Genomic DNA, 20,797 nt, shown 5'->3' with positions numbered 1-20,797 from the left:
GATGTTTAGAACACAAAAAAATGAATGTACACAGCAGGGCTTTCAATTCAAATTTTTGACACATTTTATTTCTAGAGATTGACAATTATTATCATTACCCCAATGATTTTACACAAAATAGATTATAAATTTAAATTTATCTGTATTTTATTTTACGTCTAAATTCACTCAAATTCTTATTTTATTGCATGTGAATTGACTGGCAGGTGAGTTCTCCAGCCAGTGGGTTTAACTGCCAGTCATTCAGGACAGGCAAATGATTGAAACTTGAGGTCCCTGGTATGCTTCATAGCAGTAATTCTAAAAACAAAAACTTTTATTTAGATGGATTACAAAATCTTTTTTTCACCCCGCCCTATTAAAATTAGTTATTGGATATTCAGCTCATCTTGTATGCAACTTGATGAAATAAATAATAAAAATAAAATTTGTATACAGAAAGCATGATAATTTTCTTGTGTTTGCATGGCTTATATTTGTGTGCTTGGCTCTTTAAATAGGCTTGAACCCCTCAAGTGTAGGAACGAACGCCCAGTACCTAATCGGTACCCAGGATCCTTATGCCGTGGGAATTCCTCTAGCAGGTTAGATAACTCTATGTACCTTAAAAAATATTGTTCCAGATATTTAGGTGCTTATTTTTTTTTTTTTTTAGGAATAGGCATAATTCTGAAAAATGATTTTTGATAGGATAGGAAATTGTGTTGGTTACAGGGTTTTTGTGATTTTTAAGGTTTCAGAATGTCTGTCTTTTGTTCATGCCCACTTAACACTTATTGTGAGAATATCCCTATTTTAAAATAAACCAGAATAAACAATAAAGGTGAATATGCGATTTTTGATTTGCCATTTTCCAACAAACAGGGTTTTGTTTGGCGGTGTTGCATTTCCCAAAAATCAAAACTGAATGCTGTGATGCATTAAAACCGCCTAGAGATTCTTTTTCAAATTTACCGACTTGCATTACCAGCTACTACTAAGAAGATTAACCATTTGGTCACGTGACCAATTGTTGACTAAATAAATTTGTAAGGATTATCATGGATAACTGATACTCAATTTTTTTTCTGAGAAACTTTTAATATTGACATTGAGCCTATAATACACGTATAAGTTTACTGGTAGTGTTCGTAGCCTTGTTATTTAGTAAGAATTTGATTATTTTACACACGTATTCTAATGTGGTCATGTATTGCTGTCGTTCCATCATCCACTTGTCTGGTTGGCACACTAATGGCTTTAATTATAATCAGATCTTTTTGAAAAAATTGAATTCAATTTTCAATACTTGTTATTTTGTGTAATAATTTAGTTATTTCTGTTAAATGTACACCATCCTTAGCGTAAATCATTAACTTTTAATTTATTTGTTATTATGAATAATTACAATTTAAGATAATGATAATTATAGTTCTTGCTTCCTGTAGACTGCTAGGACAACTTGGCTGCTGTAGGCGTATGTTTCATTGCCTAGCAACCTCTTAAATCATACAATGAAATCAAAGGAAATAGAATAATTTGACAGTTGCAGAACTTTTGAAAAAATATTTATGGACAGGATTTTTAATTGCTTGTGGTAGTATCCATTATGGTACACTGTATGTAAATATAGACCATACTTATAAAGTATATTACAATCCTGTTTAAATCGATCTTTCCAAAGCCTTAATCCTGCATGATAACTCATGAGGTCATGTGATGAGAATCCCTTGCATTTAGCTACAAGTTAATGGAAATAAAAATCAACTACAATAGTTTAAAGTTGCAATTTCATATTTTTAATTTATATTTTTAAAATTTATTAAAATAAGGCCTTAAAATAGATGGTATTTTTAAAATTTATTAAAATAAGGCCTTATTTTTAAAATTTATTAAAATAAGGCCTTAAAATAGATGGTATCTATAAACAGTCCTACCTAATCCTATAATTCACTATTGCCAGTTGTGAAATTGGCAAAAATATCATTTTGATCGACAAATTCAAACGTTTGAAGTTAGCTACTCCATGGTGGAGAATAGAAAACAAGGGAGGTAATTGTGTTATTATTTCCGGTGTAAATGAGTTTTAAGTGTGAGAATGACACCTATGATTGTATAATAGTGAGTTGACAACCTATTAAGCAAAAGACATAGAAATAATTATGTTTTGACTTTCTTAGAAAATATGAAATTGTAACTTTAAACATTACAAGAATAAATTACTTCAAGTTGATTTCATTATGCCATTGAAATTTTAAAGCTAATCTGTGATCCTGGTTATCCAAAATACTGTTTTCTACATTATTTCTTGAAATATCGTTAACTAAAATTATACAAAATATGATCCACCTTTATTTTTTATTTGTTTTATTTAAAATAAGCATTCCCTTCTAAATAATGTTAATAAAATATAAAGGCACTGGAGAGAAAAATGCTGAGAAGTTTGAGTTGGTTCAAAGTTGTTTGATGTGACTGAAAGAGAAATTCTGTTGATTTTAGTTAAAGATACATTATGGGAGATTAGATAAAGATCTGGCAGTGATCATTATAATAGTTAAAAACTAAATAATGTAAAGGGGGTTTGCTGAAAATTTCAGTCAAATTGATCCACTCTGAACCGAGATTTTAGCGATTGAATTTTCGGCCTAGCCTCGATCGGATCGACACTTCATGGATTATGGCCCCTGTTTGTACGAAAAATCACGTTTTTAGCTTGTGGACCCTATAGAGGTCACAATTTTTATCCGATTTTGTTGAAACTTGAAATGTAAGTTTATAACCCAAAGATCTCGGTTCCTTTCTATATTCGCGCATATCGGACCGTAACTTCCTGAATTATGGCCCCTGATTGTACGAAAAATCACATTTTTAGCTTGTGGACCCTATAGAGGTCATAATTTTATCCGATTTAAAAAAACGTATTATTATATCACCGTTACACCCTAAGGAGAACTGAGTTCAACTTTTCGTGAAAATCGGCCCAAATTAACAGACAAAATGGCCGCCGTTCATTCTCAAATAGCGTAAAAATATGGTATATCAAGGTTGTGGACCCTATAGAGGTCGCAATTTTTATCCGATTTTGTTGAAACTTGAAATGTAAGTTTATAACACAAAGATCTCAGTTCCTTTCGATATTCTTGCATATCGAATTGTAATTTCCTGAATTATGGCCCTTGATTGTAGGAAAAATCACTTTCTTGTTAGCTTGTTCTCTATCCATCTCTCGAAAATGTGGGCGTATCCTGCCTGGCAGCCGCTGGTTACGATATTGTAGTTTGCAAAAAAAATCAATTCAATTCCATCAAATGAAAGTAAGCGGATTTAAAAATTGTAAAATTTTAAATAAGCTTACCTATTATTACACTCTCCAGTTTAGAAAATCTCCACAAAGTCAATGAGTGGTGTGTTTTAAATAGCTTATTGCCAGGAATATTTCCTTTTTTTTTTTTTAATACCTACATGTTCATGATTTCTAGATCACAAAGCTGACTTCTTGTACCTTCCATCCTGCATTGCTCACATGACCATTGAAATGAAAATAACTTTGTTACTCTCAAAATGACAAAAGTATTGTAAATGAGACATTGAACCCCTTTCCGATCTCTGCAGCTCTGTGACTTTAAATCAAATTTTGAAGAGATGTTTTTAGAGGTGAAACACAAATTTCCCTGATCAGAACAAAACCACTGTTCAAATTGATCAGATAACGTATAAATAAAAGAAGCACAATTCTCAAATTGCCTTGATTTTGATTTTGATTGGCTGAAATTCATCATTTATTAAGACCATAACTCCCCTCTTAAAACTTCTTGGGTTCTAATGGCCTCAGGCAGGATACGATGTACATCTATATCACCCCTGTTAATTCAAAACGAAAACTCGGAAGTGTTTTATTACATTTACAAACCATCACACAATGTTTGAAAGGTTAATGGTATTGTTCTAAAAAATCAAAATATTTGATCGAGGGAATAATTAAATTTTGGTTATGAATTATTTTTGAAATTCAAGAATTAATGAGTTAAAAATATTGGCTGTAGATATTAACTTACATCAATGTAGCTTGCTTTTTGATGTGGTTGGGTGACTGAAAAATAATTGATAATTGAAACTGCTTATTTATATACTAAAGTAATATTTACTCCCAGGCTTTACATGTTAATTCTGTTTAGAGTCTATAAGAGCTTTAGACATAAACTTTCGGTTATTTTTACTGTTCTATTTATATATATATATTTGTGTGTGTAGTTGGTTATTTTAAAAATTAAGTTTCTCTGTATTTAATTAGTTATTATTTCTAGTTAAGATCTTTTTATGTGATTTCTTTGTATTAATCTTATAAATTTTTATCGTTATTTTTTTTTTGTGTGTTTTTAATATCTGGAGATATTACGCTTACAGTTAGCTAATGAGAAAAGAGTTGTCAAAGGTTGAAATACATGTACTAATTCTGTAATGCTTCATTACACTATTGAAATCACTAATTAATTCAGTAGGTTTTATAGGGTTTTTTTTTTGTCCGAATATATTACCAATAAATGAAATGTTTTAAAGAATTGTATATTTTTCCAGGTCCAACAGTCATTCACCCCCAGTATTATGGAGTTCAGGCCCCCTGGGGTATTTATCCTGCTAATTTGATTCAGCAGGCTCCCCAAGGACAGCAGACACCTCAAGGCATGTCTCAACAACAGCAGCAGCAGTTGTTACGGGGTCAAGGTAATCGACCTTTAACCCCCTCTCAGCAGAGCGATGGTATGGGCACACCAAACTCACTACAGCCTCAATCATTACCTTCAAGTAAGTGTATTATTTTATGCGCCTAAGTTTTCATGTCCACAGACATAATGTCCTTGCCCAGATGTCTGTAAGTCCAGACATCCGTTCACATTTGTTTGGACACTGTAAATCGTGTAATATTGCTATTGTTTCTGTTGTGAAACCAAATCATATTGTTAGGTTATTTTTCAAATATTGTGTTGATTTTTCTGTATAACCAAGCACTGGTTCATAACTAGAAAATCTTGGGTGGCAATTGGAATTCATAGTGTTACTATTCAGACAAAATTTCCAACCTTGTGGGTTTTTTCTCCGGTTCCTCCAGTTTCCTCCCACTGTTATTGAAATAAAATTGAAACATGTTAGTCCGGAACTGACCTGGTTTGTGTCGAGTGGACATTAAACCCCATTTCTCACTCCCTCCCAGTAGTTGGAATTCAATATAAGGCAAAATTTCCCTCATGGCACACTTTATGGCATATTCCTGTCTTTATTAACCCAGTCAGAGCAGAACAGTAGGACGTTAAACCCCATTTCATTTCTCTGTGTTGAAGGAGAGATTTCATTGGGATTTTTCAGTGTGGTCCCTCATTGGCGGTGCAAGACAGCCGATCTGGCAAGGGACCACATATAATCGTTTGGATGGGATGAAAAACAAGAGGTCAGTGTACATTGCTGTGCATGTAAAAGAACCCTTGACAGTTGGATTCGATTTAAGACTCTGTGCTGCTGTTGGGGCAAAATCTCCCCCCATAGCATAGTGTATCAGTATGCCCGTTTTCTATATCCAAGTCGGTGCAGAGCAGTAGGACGTTACACCCCATTTCATTTCATGTTTTTAACGTACATGTTTATATTGTAGATGGAGCGTATCAGATATTGACACCAGCTTACTATGATCAGAATGGTCAGTTAGTTATGGGTAATCCTAGAGGTATGGGAACACCTGTACGACTTGTATCACCTGCTCCAGTTCTTGTTGGCGGTGGAGGAAATCAACAAGGTAAGTTTATCAACTCCTTATATTACAGCTTGGAGGTTAAGTTGGCTGGCATTATACAAAGCTGTTATTTCTTGATGATTAAGGTCAGCCACATAATCGCACTTCGTCGCCACGATCCACATCCAAATCTGGTATCAAATTAACCAGCATCTGTGAATGTTCCTTGCCGAATTGGGCCATGGGCGAATAACACTTTGTCACTCTCCAACCCCAACGCGAATTAAGCAGCTGTGCGAATTTGGACCCCAGGCGAAACCATGTATCCTGCTAGTTCAACATATATAAAAAAGATTATATCCTAGAAATATCTAATTAGTTTGGTTAGAAAAAGTACAAAAAATAGATGTAGGTAGGAAGAAAATAAAGATGTTGGTCTTATTAGTCCAAAAAATGTACGGTACATTATACATACCAATTTTTAAGGTGGGTACATATTCTTCCTAACTTGTTTCAGAATTTACATTTTCTTCCTGGATAAATATATACCCCAGCAGAAGAGTAGAACAATAAACCCCATTTTATTCATTGATTTATTCATTATTATAGGTGGCAATAATCCATTGAGATTATTAACAACCCAGACACAACAAGTACCAACTCCTCCTGTTGTCTTGTCTAGTAACAGTTCTACCAGTCAAAATAACTCAATGGGTAATGTATACTTATATAACAACCTTTTCTACGTTCAATTTGTATTGTTACAGCCAGGTAACTCATGAGTTATGTGTAACAATGAATAAATATTGAAGTTAAATAATTATCTCTGCACTGAGTGTATTGATAGTTCGTGGCAAAATAATGAATCTTGGCTCAATACAGATAATTGAGCTCGTAGAATTATCTCTGCACTGCTAAACTAAGAGTGTATTTATAGTTTATTGATGGCATAACATCGGTCTCATCTCGATTTGGGGCCACGGTGTCTAAGTGAGTAAGACACTGGTTCGCTAACCTGGAGGTCATGGGTTTGCTCCTGTTGTTGGCTTAGAAATATTTCAGTATACACATTTAAGTGCATGTAAAAGATCCCTTGGAAGTTGGAATTCGATATAAGAGTAGGCCGTAGTGCCGCTGCTCAGGCAAAATTTCCCTCATTAACCCAATCGGGGCAGAACAATAGGACATTGAACCCCATTTCTATTCGCCATTTGTAAAGAGACACAAACATGGGTGTTTCGCCTTACTAATACTATCTATACATTCTAAGAAGAGGGTAATGATTGTATGACCATATAATGGTTATTAATACATCTTGCCTACAAAACTGATGATTGAAATACCATAGTCTTGTCAAGTTCTTCTGGTTCATCATTTTATACATGTCAATATTGAAATATGGCTGTATATTGTTGTCATTCCTGTCTGTTGGTCTGCCACTTGTCATTTCAAAATGGCCCTTTCTGTAAGGTAAACTATTCAGTTAGATTTTGGAAACCATAACCTATTTAACTTATTTTGTTTCAACTTATCCCATTATTATGGAAAACAAAACTTATTGTAGACATTTTTTTGCTTAGAATTTTGGCATCACTGTATTTTAAGAAATAAAACTATTAAAATTGATATGATTTTGGAAATATGACTTGAAAACTGTTAACCCCAAATTAACACATTGAAATTTACCTGTTGCAGGTAATATTGACATTCGGCTTCGTGTCATACTTGTGTTGACATAATTACTTGCATTATTTAAAAAATTTATGAAGCTTTTCCGGTCACGTTTAAAACTGTTATTCCATAACCCCAAATTAACACATGCAGCTTGCCCCATTTATATGATGAATAACAGAAAGGTTTGACAACTCTTGGTGGTTCCATGTTCAGAATTGTGCATGAGATTGTTTTGTTTATGGTTGAAACTGGGTAATACTGAATGAATATTAAACAAATTAATAGCAATAACTCTTCTGCTTTTAATACTAACCTAATGTTATGGTTTATACTAATAAAGTAAATTGAATTTATTCTTTAGCTCAGTAGTTATATTAATATTCAACTCAATGATTTTCATCACAAAACTAGAACAATTATATGAAACAATCACCGGTTTGTTATACATAGGCACAATGTTTCGATAAGTATTCTATTGTCGTTTTTCCTCCCACTGCTAAAGACCCCTACGCACAAGCGAATTATTGAAATAAAAAAATTGAACCATGTATTAGTCCCAAAATGACCTAGTTTGTGTCGAGTGGACGTTAAACTCTCTCTCTCTCTCTCCCCCTATTGTCGTTATCGACTGGCAAGGGACAATGTATAGTTAGTTGAATGGGGCAAAAAAACAAGGTCCCATGCACACATTGGCATGCATGGCCGAATAGTTAGCGTGCTGTATCATAAATTCTGTCATTGAGTCAACTGGCGTGGTTTGATTCCTTGGTTATACATGGCAAAGTGTAGGGTCGCCTGTCCAACCTCTTGGGTGTCCTCCGGTTGCGTCCTACTGTTAAAGACCTATTCGCACATAGCACAGTGTTTTGATAACAAATAATTCCTTATCAAAACATTGTGCCTGTTTATAATAAACCAGTGATTGTTGTCCTATATAATTGGCCTAGTTTTGTCATGTTCCCAATCGCTAAATGATAAAATGACACCAAAGAATTAATGATATTCACATTTTCAAACGGCCATCTTTCTTTTCTAAGACTATCATATACACTTGTATTACAAGCTTATTAAAACAAAGTCTATGGAATATAAGCTTATTAAGACGGTCTATAATATAAGCTATCATATACACTTGTAATACAAGCTTATTAAAACAGTCTATGGAATATAATCTTATAAGACAGTCTATAATATGGAATATAAGCTTATTAAAACAAAGTCTATAATTTCTTATTAAAACAAAGTTTATAATTTTGAGTATAACAAAGTTTATAATTTTGAGTATAGCAAAGTTTAGAATTTGGAGTATAGCAAAGTTTAGAATTTGGAGTATAGCAAAGTTTAGAATTTGGAGTATAACAATGTCTATAATTTGGAGTATAACCTTTTTAAAACAATGTCTATAATTTAGAGTATAAACTTGTGGCTTGAATATAAAAAAAATATATAGAGGATATTTGTCGTTTTAGAGTGAATAACATATTTTATTTCATCGAGAAGCAAGAAAACTTATATTTTCTCGAATGCGTAGCATGATTGAAAATATAAACGTTTTCTTGCTTAGAGATGAAATAAAATAAGTTATTCACGACAAAACGACAAATGTTCTTTTTATTTTTGATTTTACAATCATTTTAGGTAAAAACAACTAGCCAGTGAAATGACACTTTCTTTTTCACTGATAAAACGCGGTATTCCACTACTGATCATAAAATAAATAAATATAGTTGTCATTGATATGAAGACTACTTTTATAATAACTCAGTTTTATGATTAACAATATACTGGAACATAATAATGGGTTTTAGATATTTAGTCTAATATATTTAAACTACATATATTTACTGATTCAGTTAAAAAGGGAAAAAAAATTAGGGAAATTCAGTTAACCAATATTATTTACAAAAAGATGTTAAAGTGACACAATCAGAATCATGGCTTTTCTCCTCCTCTCAATACTCATTTAGCAAACCTAAAATGTCAATTTAACGGCAAAGCGTTTCATTAAAATATTTCGGATTGAAAAGCCATAATTCATTGACATTTCTGTATTTTATGCTAGAAGGGAATGTAGGATTTGTTTTTATACACCCACATTATTGAAATGTCATTTATTGTCGTCAGTCCAAAGTCCTCTCTTGTGAACACTCATCCAATCTTTCCTGTTAGGATTAGGGAGACAAACCTATTGAATTTCAACAAACTATTTTTAACTCAATGAGTTATGGCCCATTAGAATCTTGTGAATGCTCTAGTGACAAAATTTATCCTCTGATCTACTTGATATTTACAGTTATATACCTTTTTTATGTTAGTCAAATGAAGAAGCTAGATTGAATTTCAACAATTGCTGTTAATATCTTTTAGAGTTATGTCCCTTGTTCAAAAATCAACATCTGAGCTAATTTAAATTTTTTAATTTTTGCATTGAATTACAGTTTGATAATTAGTTTTAGAGTTATTTCCCTTGTCAGTTTCTGGATATTTTGATACAGTATAAAGATCTTGCTTTTAATTTATGATATCTAAAGATTCATAATGTGTTTGGATGACTTGGCATTTGTGGGTGTATGTTTTTTGTCACTCTATAACCTAACTTTCTAATAGTCAAATATGAAGTCAATAATCCTCCAGGAATTGAGTTTAACTTTGTTTTTTTTTATGACAAGTGCCCCGTTGGTAAATCAAAATATTAAGTGTGTATATATTTATGTATTAATATACTATTTTCTGACAATACAATACGAAATTTTGCAGGCTACACCCCATCAACGAGTGTAGGTTACACTCAGGTGACCCCTAGTTTATACACGCCCATTTCTACCAATCTAACTTTAAACCATCAGGCTAACAACTACAATAATACCGGTCTTGATGCTATTACATCTTCTAATACAGGCATTATAGGTAGGTTCATGACCCCCCTATAATCCACATTTCTCCCTATATATCTGTCGGATTAAAACACAGATCCTATTTCATTTCGTTTTTTATAGTTTAAAATTTCGTTTTACTTGTCTATGCTACATAAGATCTGAAAGAGTTGTTATATTACCGGCTTTCTGGTTGAAATGACGGATTAGCCAATGAAACGGTCTGTTCTGGGAGTTTTTGGCGTGCGATACACGGAACTGTGGGTTAACGGCTAGAAGCATCAACGCTGATTGATTAAGCAATATCTAATACAGCCGGTTAGATCTTCATGTAGTGTAGGCCATCGAAAGTATAAAAAAAGGAAACGAAATATAGATCTGTATTTTAATCAGATTGTATATATCTATACATTTTGTATATTTGGTCACGGGCGTTGATAACGTGGAAAATCTTTAAAATAAAACCAAACTAACTTGCGCCCTGAATTTTATATCTTGCTTACGAAGATGAGCATAATAGACTTTTAGACATTATACTTTGTTATTGAAAGATTTTCCACGTTACCAACGCCTGTGTATTTGGTTTGTAGCCATCTCTTTTGGTCCAAATTACTTTATCCTTAATTTGACATACCAGTCTGGAAATAAAGATTATAATTGTACCTGATGATATGTCAAGCACTAAACGACTATTGGGTATTGTAAAAACATTAAAAACATTGATAAAAGACAAACCTGTGTTAGACGACATTGCAGGCATCAGAAGGATTGTACCTAACAAATCTTGGATTGGTGCCTGACAATTGTCTTTGACTGGTGCCGTATTTCCAGGCTCTAGGACTAACAAGCCTGTATTGGTGCCTGGCAATGTTTTTGACTGGTGCCATATTTCCAGGTTCTTGGACTAACAAGTCTGTATTAGTGCCTGGCAATGTCTTTGACATGCCATATTTCCAGGTTTCTAGGACTAATAAAGCCTGGATTAGTGTCTGACAATGTCAGTAACAGGTGGTGTATTTCCAGGCTGTTGGATGTATCTAATACTATTACTAGTACAAACTGTGTAATTTTACGGATTACAGTGATAACTATTTATGGCATAGCTAATGTAAATTTGACAAATTGAGATGGTTTAATTGTTTTAGAATGCTTGGTTGTTGGTGTTGGTGTTAGTTTTAGTTTCTTCACTGATGATTGTTTTAATTTTGAACTTGGTGAAATGAGCCAAATTGAAACCTGGGCCTGCTGCTTATTCTTGTAAAGACTTGTAGAAGTATGGTCAGATATTCTTTTCACATACATTGACAGAATGCATATGGTGCAGCATGACCCATAATGATTACATTATGGAAAACCAATCAGAAATCATTATTTCAGTGAAAGAACAATGTTGATAGTCATCAAGAGCACATCCTGCTCATTTCCATTAATGGGTTATCGTCCTATCAAGTTCATATTATTAAGCAAAGATGAAACTGATTGGTTTTCTTTTTCGTGATCATTGACCCAGATCATGTGTGGTTAAATTTTTTAAACAAAGTTGTATGATAATAATAGTGTGAATCCTGAAACTGTGATTGATTTAAAAGCTTTTTCATGGCTACTTTTTTTTTTCTTTCCACAATGTGTATCTATTCAAAACTTTAAGCATTGATCAAATGGGATCGATTTAATTTCAATAATTCAGGATTTTTGTAAGAGGATTATCGTAATGGACTATCTGAATTTATGGTCTCCTAAATTTTAGGAAAAAAAGAAAACCCTTAAAGATTACAAAAACAAGAAATTCAATTTACTAATTAACTAACGTTTTGTTTAGTGCACCTTGTTTTTAAAGGAATAGTAAGTAGGTCAGGGTATTAATATTTTAGAATATGGCCATCAACCTATTTCAAATATTTTATTGGTTGCATTTTTATTGTGACCATCTTTATTTTCTTGTATTCATCTTTGCATGTAAATAACTGAAGTCCTACTCAGTCTGTGTGTGTGTGAGGTTTTGTATGCACATTTCCTTTGCCATAATCACTAGAAATAGACAAAATGTAGTTGTAAACTGCCACATCCCTTGGCTGTCCATCCATCATGCACAATTTTTTTTATGAACAGTCTGAATTTATCATCTATCTTTATGGGGCGGGGAGGGGTTGCCGAATGGTTAATGCAATCATGTAGGTTCCTAAGGTCTATCATTAAGTCAAGTGACATGGTTTTCAATTACCCACTCGTACGTGACAAAGAGTAGGGTCGCCTGTCCAAACTTGTTTTTCTCCCATTCCTATGGGTTCCTCTCACTTCTAAAGACCCCTATGCACATGCGAATGATTGAAATAAAATTTTACCATGTTAGTTCTGAAATGACCTAGTTTGTGTTGAGTGGACATTAACTCCATTTCTCTCTCAGAATCTTTATGTAGTTTGATGTTAAGTGAAACAAAAAGCCCTTTGATTTGCAGTGATATCTGATAAATTCTCGAATTACAGCCCTGAATTATTAAGCTTAAAACTAGGGACGTGATTGACAAGGATTTAGAGATATAAAGAGGCTTGAAAACATTAAAGACTATAGGAATCAATAAGCCTGTCTTTTTTAAAAAAAAAAAACAAAAAAACTTTATCCAAAAGATGGAGGTGAGGTGCTCACTAACAGAAAAAGGTTTTATTTTTGAACAAGTGAATATACCTGGAACAGTAATGTTGATCAAACATTTAGTAAGTAGTTGTAATTGCCATAGTGTATTGAGTGTTTGTGTTGACTGTTGAAGCTTGATATCTTTGTAGTAATCTGCATGATGAATGTTGTCTACTCAGTATTTGTCAACTTGTGGTCTAAAGCCATCTGTAATCTTTGATGGGCCTCTTTTTTTTAATCCAATTGAATCATAGCTGGTAGATTATCTATTGACATTTTTTTTTTTTTTTTTATTAAATGTTAAATAATACTTTGACTACATTTTAGCTGGAGTGAACTGTTCAAAATAAGGTATTTTCCGAAAAAAAATGAAATGGGCTTCGAGATTTTAACACCGCAGATTATATTTCAGGTCAACGCCGTGAATCCTTTGATGTGAAAAGACAACTGGGAGGGTATTATGGCTCATTATCAGGAATGGCAGGTTCACCTGTTGGTCATGGAGGACTCTTACAGCCTGGTCAATCAATGACACCACCTCCTTCACTATCTGGTTCCTCTTCGAATCTCACACTAGGTAAGTGAGACATCCATCTTGAATCTTACACTAGGTGCAATGTCCATCTTGAATTTCGCACTTGGTAAACATCCCTCTAGTTAGGTCGTCCGTCTTGAATCTTAGTATTTTAGATGTCATTTTGAATCTCACACTAGTTGTGACGTCCATCTTGATTCTCACACCAGGTACAACATCTATCTAGAAACTCGCTCCCACTAGGTTAGATGCCCATCTTCGATCTCACACTAGGTTAGACGCCCATCTTCGATCTCACACTAGGTTAGATGCCCATCTTCGATCTCACACTAGGTTAGACGCCCATCTTCGATCTCGCACTAGGTTAGATGCCCATCTTCGATCTCACACTAGGTTAGATGCCCATCGTCAATCTCACACTAGGTTAGATGCCCATCTTCGATCTCACACTAGGTTAGATGCCCATCTTCGATCTCCCTCTAGGTTAGACACCCATTTTAAATCTCACGCTAGATTACATGCCCATCTTCGATCTCCCTCTAGGTTAGACACCCATTTTAAATCTCACACTAGATTAGATGCCCATCTTCGATCTCCCTCTAGGTTAGACACCCATTTTAAATCTCACACTAGATTAGATGCCCATCTTCGATCTCCCTCTAGGTTAGACACCCATTTTAAATCTCACACTAGATAAGATGCCCATCTTCGATCTCCCTCTAGGTTAGACACCCATTTTAAATCTCACACTAGATTAGATGCCCATCTTCGATCTCCCTCTAGGTTAGACACCCATTTTAAATCTCACACTAGATTAGATGCCCATCTTTGATCTCCCTCTAGGTTAGACACCCATTTTAAATCTCACACTAGGTTAGATGCCCATCTTCGATCTCCCTCTAGGTTAGACACTCATTTTAAATCTCACACTAGATTAGATGCCCATCTTCGATCTCCCTCTAGGTTAGACACCCATTTTAAATCTCACACTCGGTAATATGCCCACTATCTCACACCATCTGAAAGCAGAAATTTTGATTTCCTAAAGATACCATAACTTATCTCGGAGCTAAAGCATTCAAAAGGCTGTAACTGCTCACTAACTTAGCCTGGCAAGGGAAGGCGTCTAGATGATGTGTACCATTAGCAACACATGAAAAGATAACTCTTTTGAAACAAAATGTCCTTCTTTGCACACTGCGTGCCCATCTTCATTACTTTGGTTGGTGCAGGAAAGTAAGACATTGAATCTTGTTTCATTTTATTTTGAAGAAAATTATTTTAAGTATTTTCATTATTTTGAGTATTTGAAGAAAATTATTTTAAGTATTTTGAACCAAAATTATTTTGAAGAAAAGTTATTTTAAGTATTTTTGAAGAAAAATTATTAAGTATTTTGAAGAAAATTATTTTAAGTATTTTGAACCAAAATTATTTTAAGTATTTTGAACCAAAATTATTTTAAGTATTTTGAACCAAAATTATTTTAAGTATTTTGAACCATAGTTATTTTAAGTATTTTGAACAAAAGGTATTTTAAGTATTTTGAACAAAATTATTTTATTTGTGGTTGTTTGTAGGTTTTGGAGCAGCTCGTCCTTATTCTGCTGCACCTGGAGCAGAGGCTAAATATCGTGCTGGTCTGATGTCTCCAGCAAATGGTCTCTTTGGTAACTCATCTTTATTCCAAAATCGCAACATGGCTTCCAGAAGGTTGGTATTAGCTTTCCTTATTATAAAGTTGGTTGTTTAATAAGAACACCTCAGTTTGTTTACAAGTATGGCTGCCCAGGTGGCTCGGTGGGTACAACGTTGGCTCGCTAACCTGAAGGTCGCGTGTTCAAGCCTTGCTTTGACAGAAAGAAGTTCATCAGTATTTTCCTACATGGTTCATCCTTGTCAGTGGTGCAGGGCCGAGGGCATGGCAAAGCACAATGTATAGTCACTCTGATGGGATGAAAAACCGAAGCCCCATATACACATGGCATATGCCTGTCTTCATTATCCCAAGCCTCATTCCATTTACAAGTATTGGGAGCCACTGTGGCTCAGTATGATGTATGGTGCCGACTTAACTAACCAGGACATATCATTGTTCGTGGATAGATTTCCTCATGATTTTCTTTCCTGGTCTTTCCTTGTCAGTGGTGCATGTTGGATGGCCTGACTTAAGAAAAGTTTCTAGACAGGAAAAACTGAACCCCTGGCCCCAAGGTCACAAAGCATTCTCAGTTACTGTCCATGAGAAATATCTTTGGTCCAGAAACAAAACTTTGCACATAGTTTCTTATTGATTTATTTGACACATTAAAACAACAAATGTTTTATAAAGGGCTATACCAAGCACTCTGCCATGGGTTATGCTCATGTTCATTAGCCCTGATGATGCAGAACAGTTAAAACCCTATATGATTTGAGCTGTTTAAGAAATATTTCCTAACATTATGGCATAATACATGGTAACATTACCACTTTAAATATATATTAACAATAAATCTGAATGTTATTTTTTCCAGTGCAAGTCTGTCAAAAGAGGTAACTGGTCGAAGTCGTCTTCTAGAAGATTTTCGTAATAATCGTATCCCCAATTTACAGCTGAAAGATCTAGCTAATCATGTAGTGGAATTTTCCCAGGACCAGCATGGCTCAAGGTATACACATTTACTTCAATCTGTCATAGTTCTCAAGTGAAGTGCTCAAGTTTTTGATGCATCTATGTTTAAATGAATCCATATTATCATATTAAAATTCCTTAGAATCAAATCTGATCAGGTTATCGATCATTTCTTTCTTGGATTATACAAACATCAACCTGGTATAGTTGTTATACTATTTTGCTAATTAGAAATTTCTCGGATTTGAACCTTATGATTTCTGTTATTAACCCTTTGGACCCGAGTGGCTGAAAGACCAGTCCGGATGCCCCTTGGCTAGAGTACCGAGCGGCTGATGTACCGACTGCCACAGGTACCTGTTCGGCCAATCAGTAACAAACAGGTACCTGTGGTGGCCGATATACCAGTTGCCCGGTACTCTAGCCAAATTATTCTAGTCTGTTTTCGGTCGCTCGGGTCCTAAGGGTTCATAATATTATGTATTAACCCTGGGAGCCCAGTATATAGGCCTAATATTGTTCAGGGTGTCATTGTCCAAAGGGTTATAAAAAAAAAATAAAAAAAAAAAGTAGTAGCGTTATCCGTATTTTCCTTGTTTTTTTTTGTGTGGAATAGTTAATCATTTCTGTATGTACAGAATCATAAAAATGAAAACAAAATTTATTTTTTCTTGAATCAAATTTGCATTTAATCCTTGCGTTATTTTATTTACAGATTTATTCAGCAGAAATTAGAACGAGCATCTACACAGGAGAAATCCATGGTTTTTGCTGAAATATTAACAGCCGCATATAGTCTTATGACCGATGTATTTGGAAACTATGTCATACAGAAGTTCTTTGAGTTTGGTTCACCCGAGCAGAAGAACACACTTGCCCAGAGAGTACGAGGTCATGTGTTGCCTTTAGCTTTGCAGATGTATGGTTGTCGAGTTATACAGAAAGCTCTGGAATCAATACCAGCAGAAATGCAGGTTTGTTATGTTTAAAGTAAATTAGTCTAGCCACCTTCAGTATACTTTATTTACATTTAGTAGAAACATGAAGTATATGGAGACATATGATATAACACACACTGAAGATAAAACAAAGAATGGTTGCAGTGTGTACCGCAGTACATGTGCAGATCAAGACCTGTCTCATCAGTACACATGTCCAGTGATACACACCCAGAGGGTTAACTAGCAGACGATAAAAGTCAATGTGTATATTTCAAGTAAACAGTTTTTGCGTACATTACTAAAGGCTGTTTAAAATATGCAAGAGTTACAGGCTAATATAGAAACTCAATCTTTAAGTACAGTATTAAAGGTCTTGCACAATATTCTGGAGTAATAGACATTCAGGTCTTACACAATATTCCAGAGTAAGACACAAATAGACATTCAGGCCTTATACAATATTCCAGAGTAAGACGCAAATAGACATCGGGCTTTATACAGAAAGCTCTGGAATCTAATGTCGGTTTGTTAAAGAGGCAAATATAAATCATTAAAACAAAACATTTGTTGGCCCCGAGGTTAGCAGACACTGTCAAATATATTTCAAATGACAAGAACGCAGAAGAAAATAAGGCTTAAAAATATTTGGGGAGTTTGTGGAAATGGCAGACCAAAGCAAGACACAATATTGGCCCATTTAGTGCAGATTTCATTTCTGAAAATTTCTACACTACTAGAAATAGGCTGTAATTAAATACCTGTTTACAGGTAGATATTTTTTTTTACAGGTAGAAATATTAAAGGTATTAGATGGCCATGTATTTTATGTTTATAGGTAGAAATATTAAAGGAATTAGATGGTCATGTATTGAAGTGTGTTAAAGATCAGAATGGTAATCATGTTGTACAGAAATGTATTGAATGTGTTGAACCTAAACATCTACAGTTTATCATTGATGCTTTTAAAGGCCAGGTAAATACCTATATTCATCTTTTATCCACTTTAGACAGGGGGGGTTGGATGGCTGAATGGTTAGCATGCACGCGCTGTATCACAAAGTCTGTCATTGAGTCAACTGGCGTGGCTTCAAATCCCCAGTTGTACGTGGCAAGGAGTGGGGTTGCCTGTCCAACCTCGTGGGTTTTCTCCCGGTCCTCCGGTTTCCTCCCACTGCTAAAGACCCCTACGCGCAGGCAAATTATGTAAATAAAATTGAACCATATGTTTGTCCCAAAATGACCTAGTTTGTGTTGATTGGACGTTAAACCCCATTTCTCTCTCTCTCTCCACTTTAGACGCTGGCTCGCTAGCCTGGAAGTTGTGGGTTTGGTCCCGGTGTTGGGCGAGAAAGTTGACAAAGATTTTCCAGCGTAGTTTCCCCCCTTGTCAGTGGTGCAGGACCGGAGGGCCTGACAAGGACAGCTGTCTAGTCTTTCGGATTTGACAGAAAACTGAGGTTCCATGTACACATTTGCGTGCACGTGAAAGATCCTTAATTGGAATTCAAAATAAAGAGTTGGCCATAGCGCCGCAGTCGGTGCAAAATTTCCCTCATAACACACTGTATAGCATATGCCAGTTTCCATAAGTCCAGTTGTTGCAGAATAGTAGGACGTTATACATTATTTCATTTCATCATTTGAATGAAGAAAATTAATTATAAAGCCATCTTTATTCATAGACATATTTGGGTTATTTGCAGGTGTATACTTTATCTACCCACCCATATGGATGTCGTGTTATACAGAGAATATTAGAACATTGTGTGGCTGAACAGACAACCCCTATATTAGATGAACTACACGATCAAGTTGAGAGATTGGTACAGGATCAGTATGGTAATTACGTTATACAACATGTACTAGAACATGGACGACCAGAAGATAAATCTCGTATTGTCAACATGATACGAGGAAAAGTTTTATTACTAAGTCAACATAAATTTGCCAGGTGAGACTCATAATAATAATAATAATCAATTTGGATATCACTGAAACTCGGTCGGAGCAGAATAGTAGGACGTTAAATCCCATGGATGGCCGAAGGGTTAGCACGTGCGTGCTGTATCATAAGGTCTGTCATTGAGTCAACTGGCGGGGTTTTGATTCCCCGGTTGTACTTGATGAGTGTAGGGTTCCCTGTTAAACCTTGTGGGTTTTCTCCGGGTCCTCCGGTTTCCTCCCACTGCTAAAGACCCCTACGCGCGAGCAATTATTGAAATAAAAAAATTGAAAAATGTCAGTCCCAAAATGACCTAGTTTGGGTTGAGTGGATGTTAAACCCCATTTCTCTCTCTCATTTCTGATTTATTTTGTTTTGAAGCAATGTGGTAGAAAAATGTGTATCTCATTCGTCACGAGCAGAGAAAGCCCTACTGATTGATGAAGTTTGTACCATGAATGATGGGTAAGTGGATATCATGATTGTTTTTATTTACTGAATCTTCTAAACCAACTGAATTCCTTGAATGATATAGGTGTAATCTGTAAGTCCCAGATATTAGATGTGGTCCGAGATTGTGTTGTCGTCATAACTTTCAGTTTGGGAGATGAGTCGGTTCAGTAAGGCACTGGCTAGCTATGTCCAGGGGTTCGATCTCGGTGTTATTTGAGTAAGTTCCACAGGATTTTTGGCCATGGTTTCCCCTGTTGTCAGTGGTAATTGACTAGGGGCCTGGCAAGGAACAGTGTCTAGTCCTTTGGATGGGATGAAAAAAAGGTTTAGTGGTGTAGTCCTTTGGTGTGCATGTAAAAACTTATCTTGAAAGTTAGAATTTGAAGAGAAGGCGGAAATGACACTGCCTGGGCAAAATTCCCCTGATAGCCGATCCTGGCTTTTGCCAAGAAAGTGCATCAGGATTTTCTGGTGTGGTTTCCCCTTGTCAGTGGTGAAGGACGGGAGGGCCTGGCAAGGACAGCTGTCTAGTTGCTCGATAGAACCAAAAACCATGGTCCTGTGTACACATTTACATGCCCGTAAAAGATCCCATGGCAGTTGGAATTCAATATAAGTGTAGGCCATATTGCTGCTACCCGAGCAAAATGTTCCTCCAGTCGGAGTAGGACGTTAAACCCCATTTCATTTCCATTCATAGCACACTCCAACCTCGTGGATTTTCTCCAGGTCCTCCGGTTTCCTCCCACTGCTAAAGACCCCTACGCACAAGCGAATTATTGAAATAAATTTAAACCATATGTTAGTCCCAAAATGACCTAGTTTGTGTCGAGTGGATGTTAAAGGACAATATTGGTACCAGTCATTATCACATCTGTGATAGAACTGGTAACACGTTCCAAATATTTTTTCACAGAGATCATTGCTACGATAGATGAGTAATCAATGTTTCAACAATAGGAAGTGACGAACGCAAAAGGAAAACACGAGTTATCCCTCTATAAAACTGGCTGAAGTGACGGGTGATAACAGATACATGGGCGAATTTCTGCTCACTAATAATTCCTTCGAAGACCAAAAGTTGTTGTATGGGACTGTGAAAGGATATCTGACAATTCATAAACAAATTTGACTGCCACTAGATAAGAGAACATGAAAGAAAAACAGAAAAAGTCTGTGCATTACCATGTTTTTATAAGTATAGAATGAATAAACACCTGTGAATGTACGGACTGTTTCTATTTTTCTCGTTTCTATTTTTCTCGTGTTCTCTTATCTGATGACATTCAATTACTTTTTTGAATTGTCAGATATACTCTTACAGTCTCATATAACAACTTTTGATCTTCGAAGGAATTTTTAGTGAGCAGAAATTCGCCCATGTATCTGTTATCACCCGTCACTTCAGCCAGTTTTATAGAGGGATAACAGT

General features: G+C 35.2%; 1 protein-coding gene across 1 annotated transcript in view; it reads left to right on the top strand.

The window, feature by feature from the left end:
- The window catches only part of LOC126808593 (pumilio homolog 1), a 46,448-nt gene that overhangs the window by 13,084 nt on the left and 12,567 nt on the right, over positions 1-20,797 (top strand). Inside the window, exons 9-18 of the mRNA XM_050533421.2 lie at positions 501-584; positions 4,555-4,782; positions 5,624-5,764; positions 6,311-6,415; positions 10,133-10,282; positions 13,293-13,457; positions 14,996-15,128; positions 15,932-16,066; positions 16,745-17,003; positions 17,759-17,788. Coding sequence (XP_050389378.2) covers positions 501-584; positions 4,555-4,782; positions 5,624-5,764; positions 6,311-6,415; positions 10,133-10,282; positions 13,293-13,457; positions 14,996-15,128; positions 15,932-16,066; positions 16,745-17,003; positions 17,759-17,788 — 1,430 coding nt within the window. The remainder of the gene's footprint in view (positions 1-500; positions 585-4,554; positions 4,783-5,623; positions 5,765-6,310; positions 6,416-10,132; positions 10,283-13,292; positions 13,458-14,995; positions 15,129-15,931; positions 16,067-16,744; positions 17,004-17,758; positions 17,789-20,797) is intronic.

The sequence above is a fragment of the Patella vulgata genome, chromosome 1 (assembly GCF_932274485.2).
Source record: "Patella vulgata chromosome 1, xgPatVulg1.2, whole genome shotgun sequence".
Classification (NCBI taxonomy): Eukaryota; Metazoa; Mollusca; class Gastropoda; family Patellidae; genus Patella; species Patella vulgata.
Note: the sequence above shows the minus strand (reverse complement) of the source record. Positions and strands in the feature narration are given on the sequence as shown.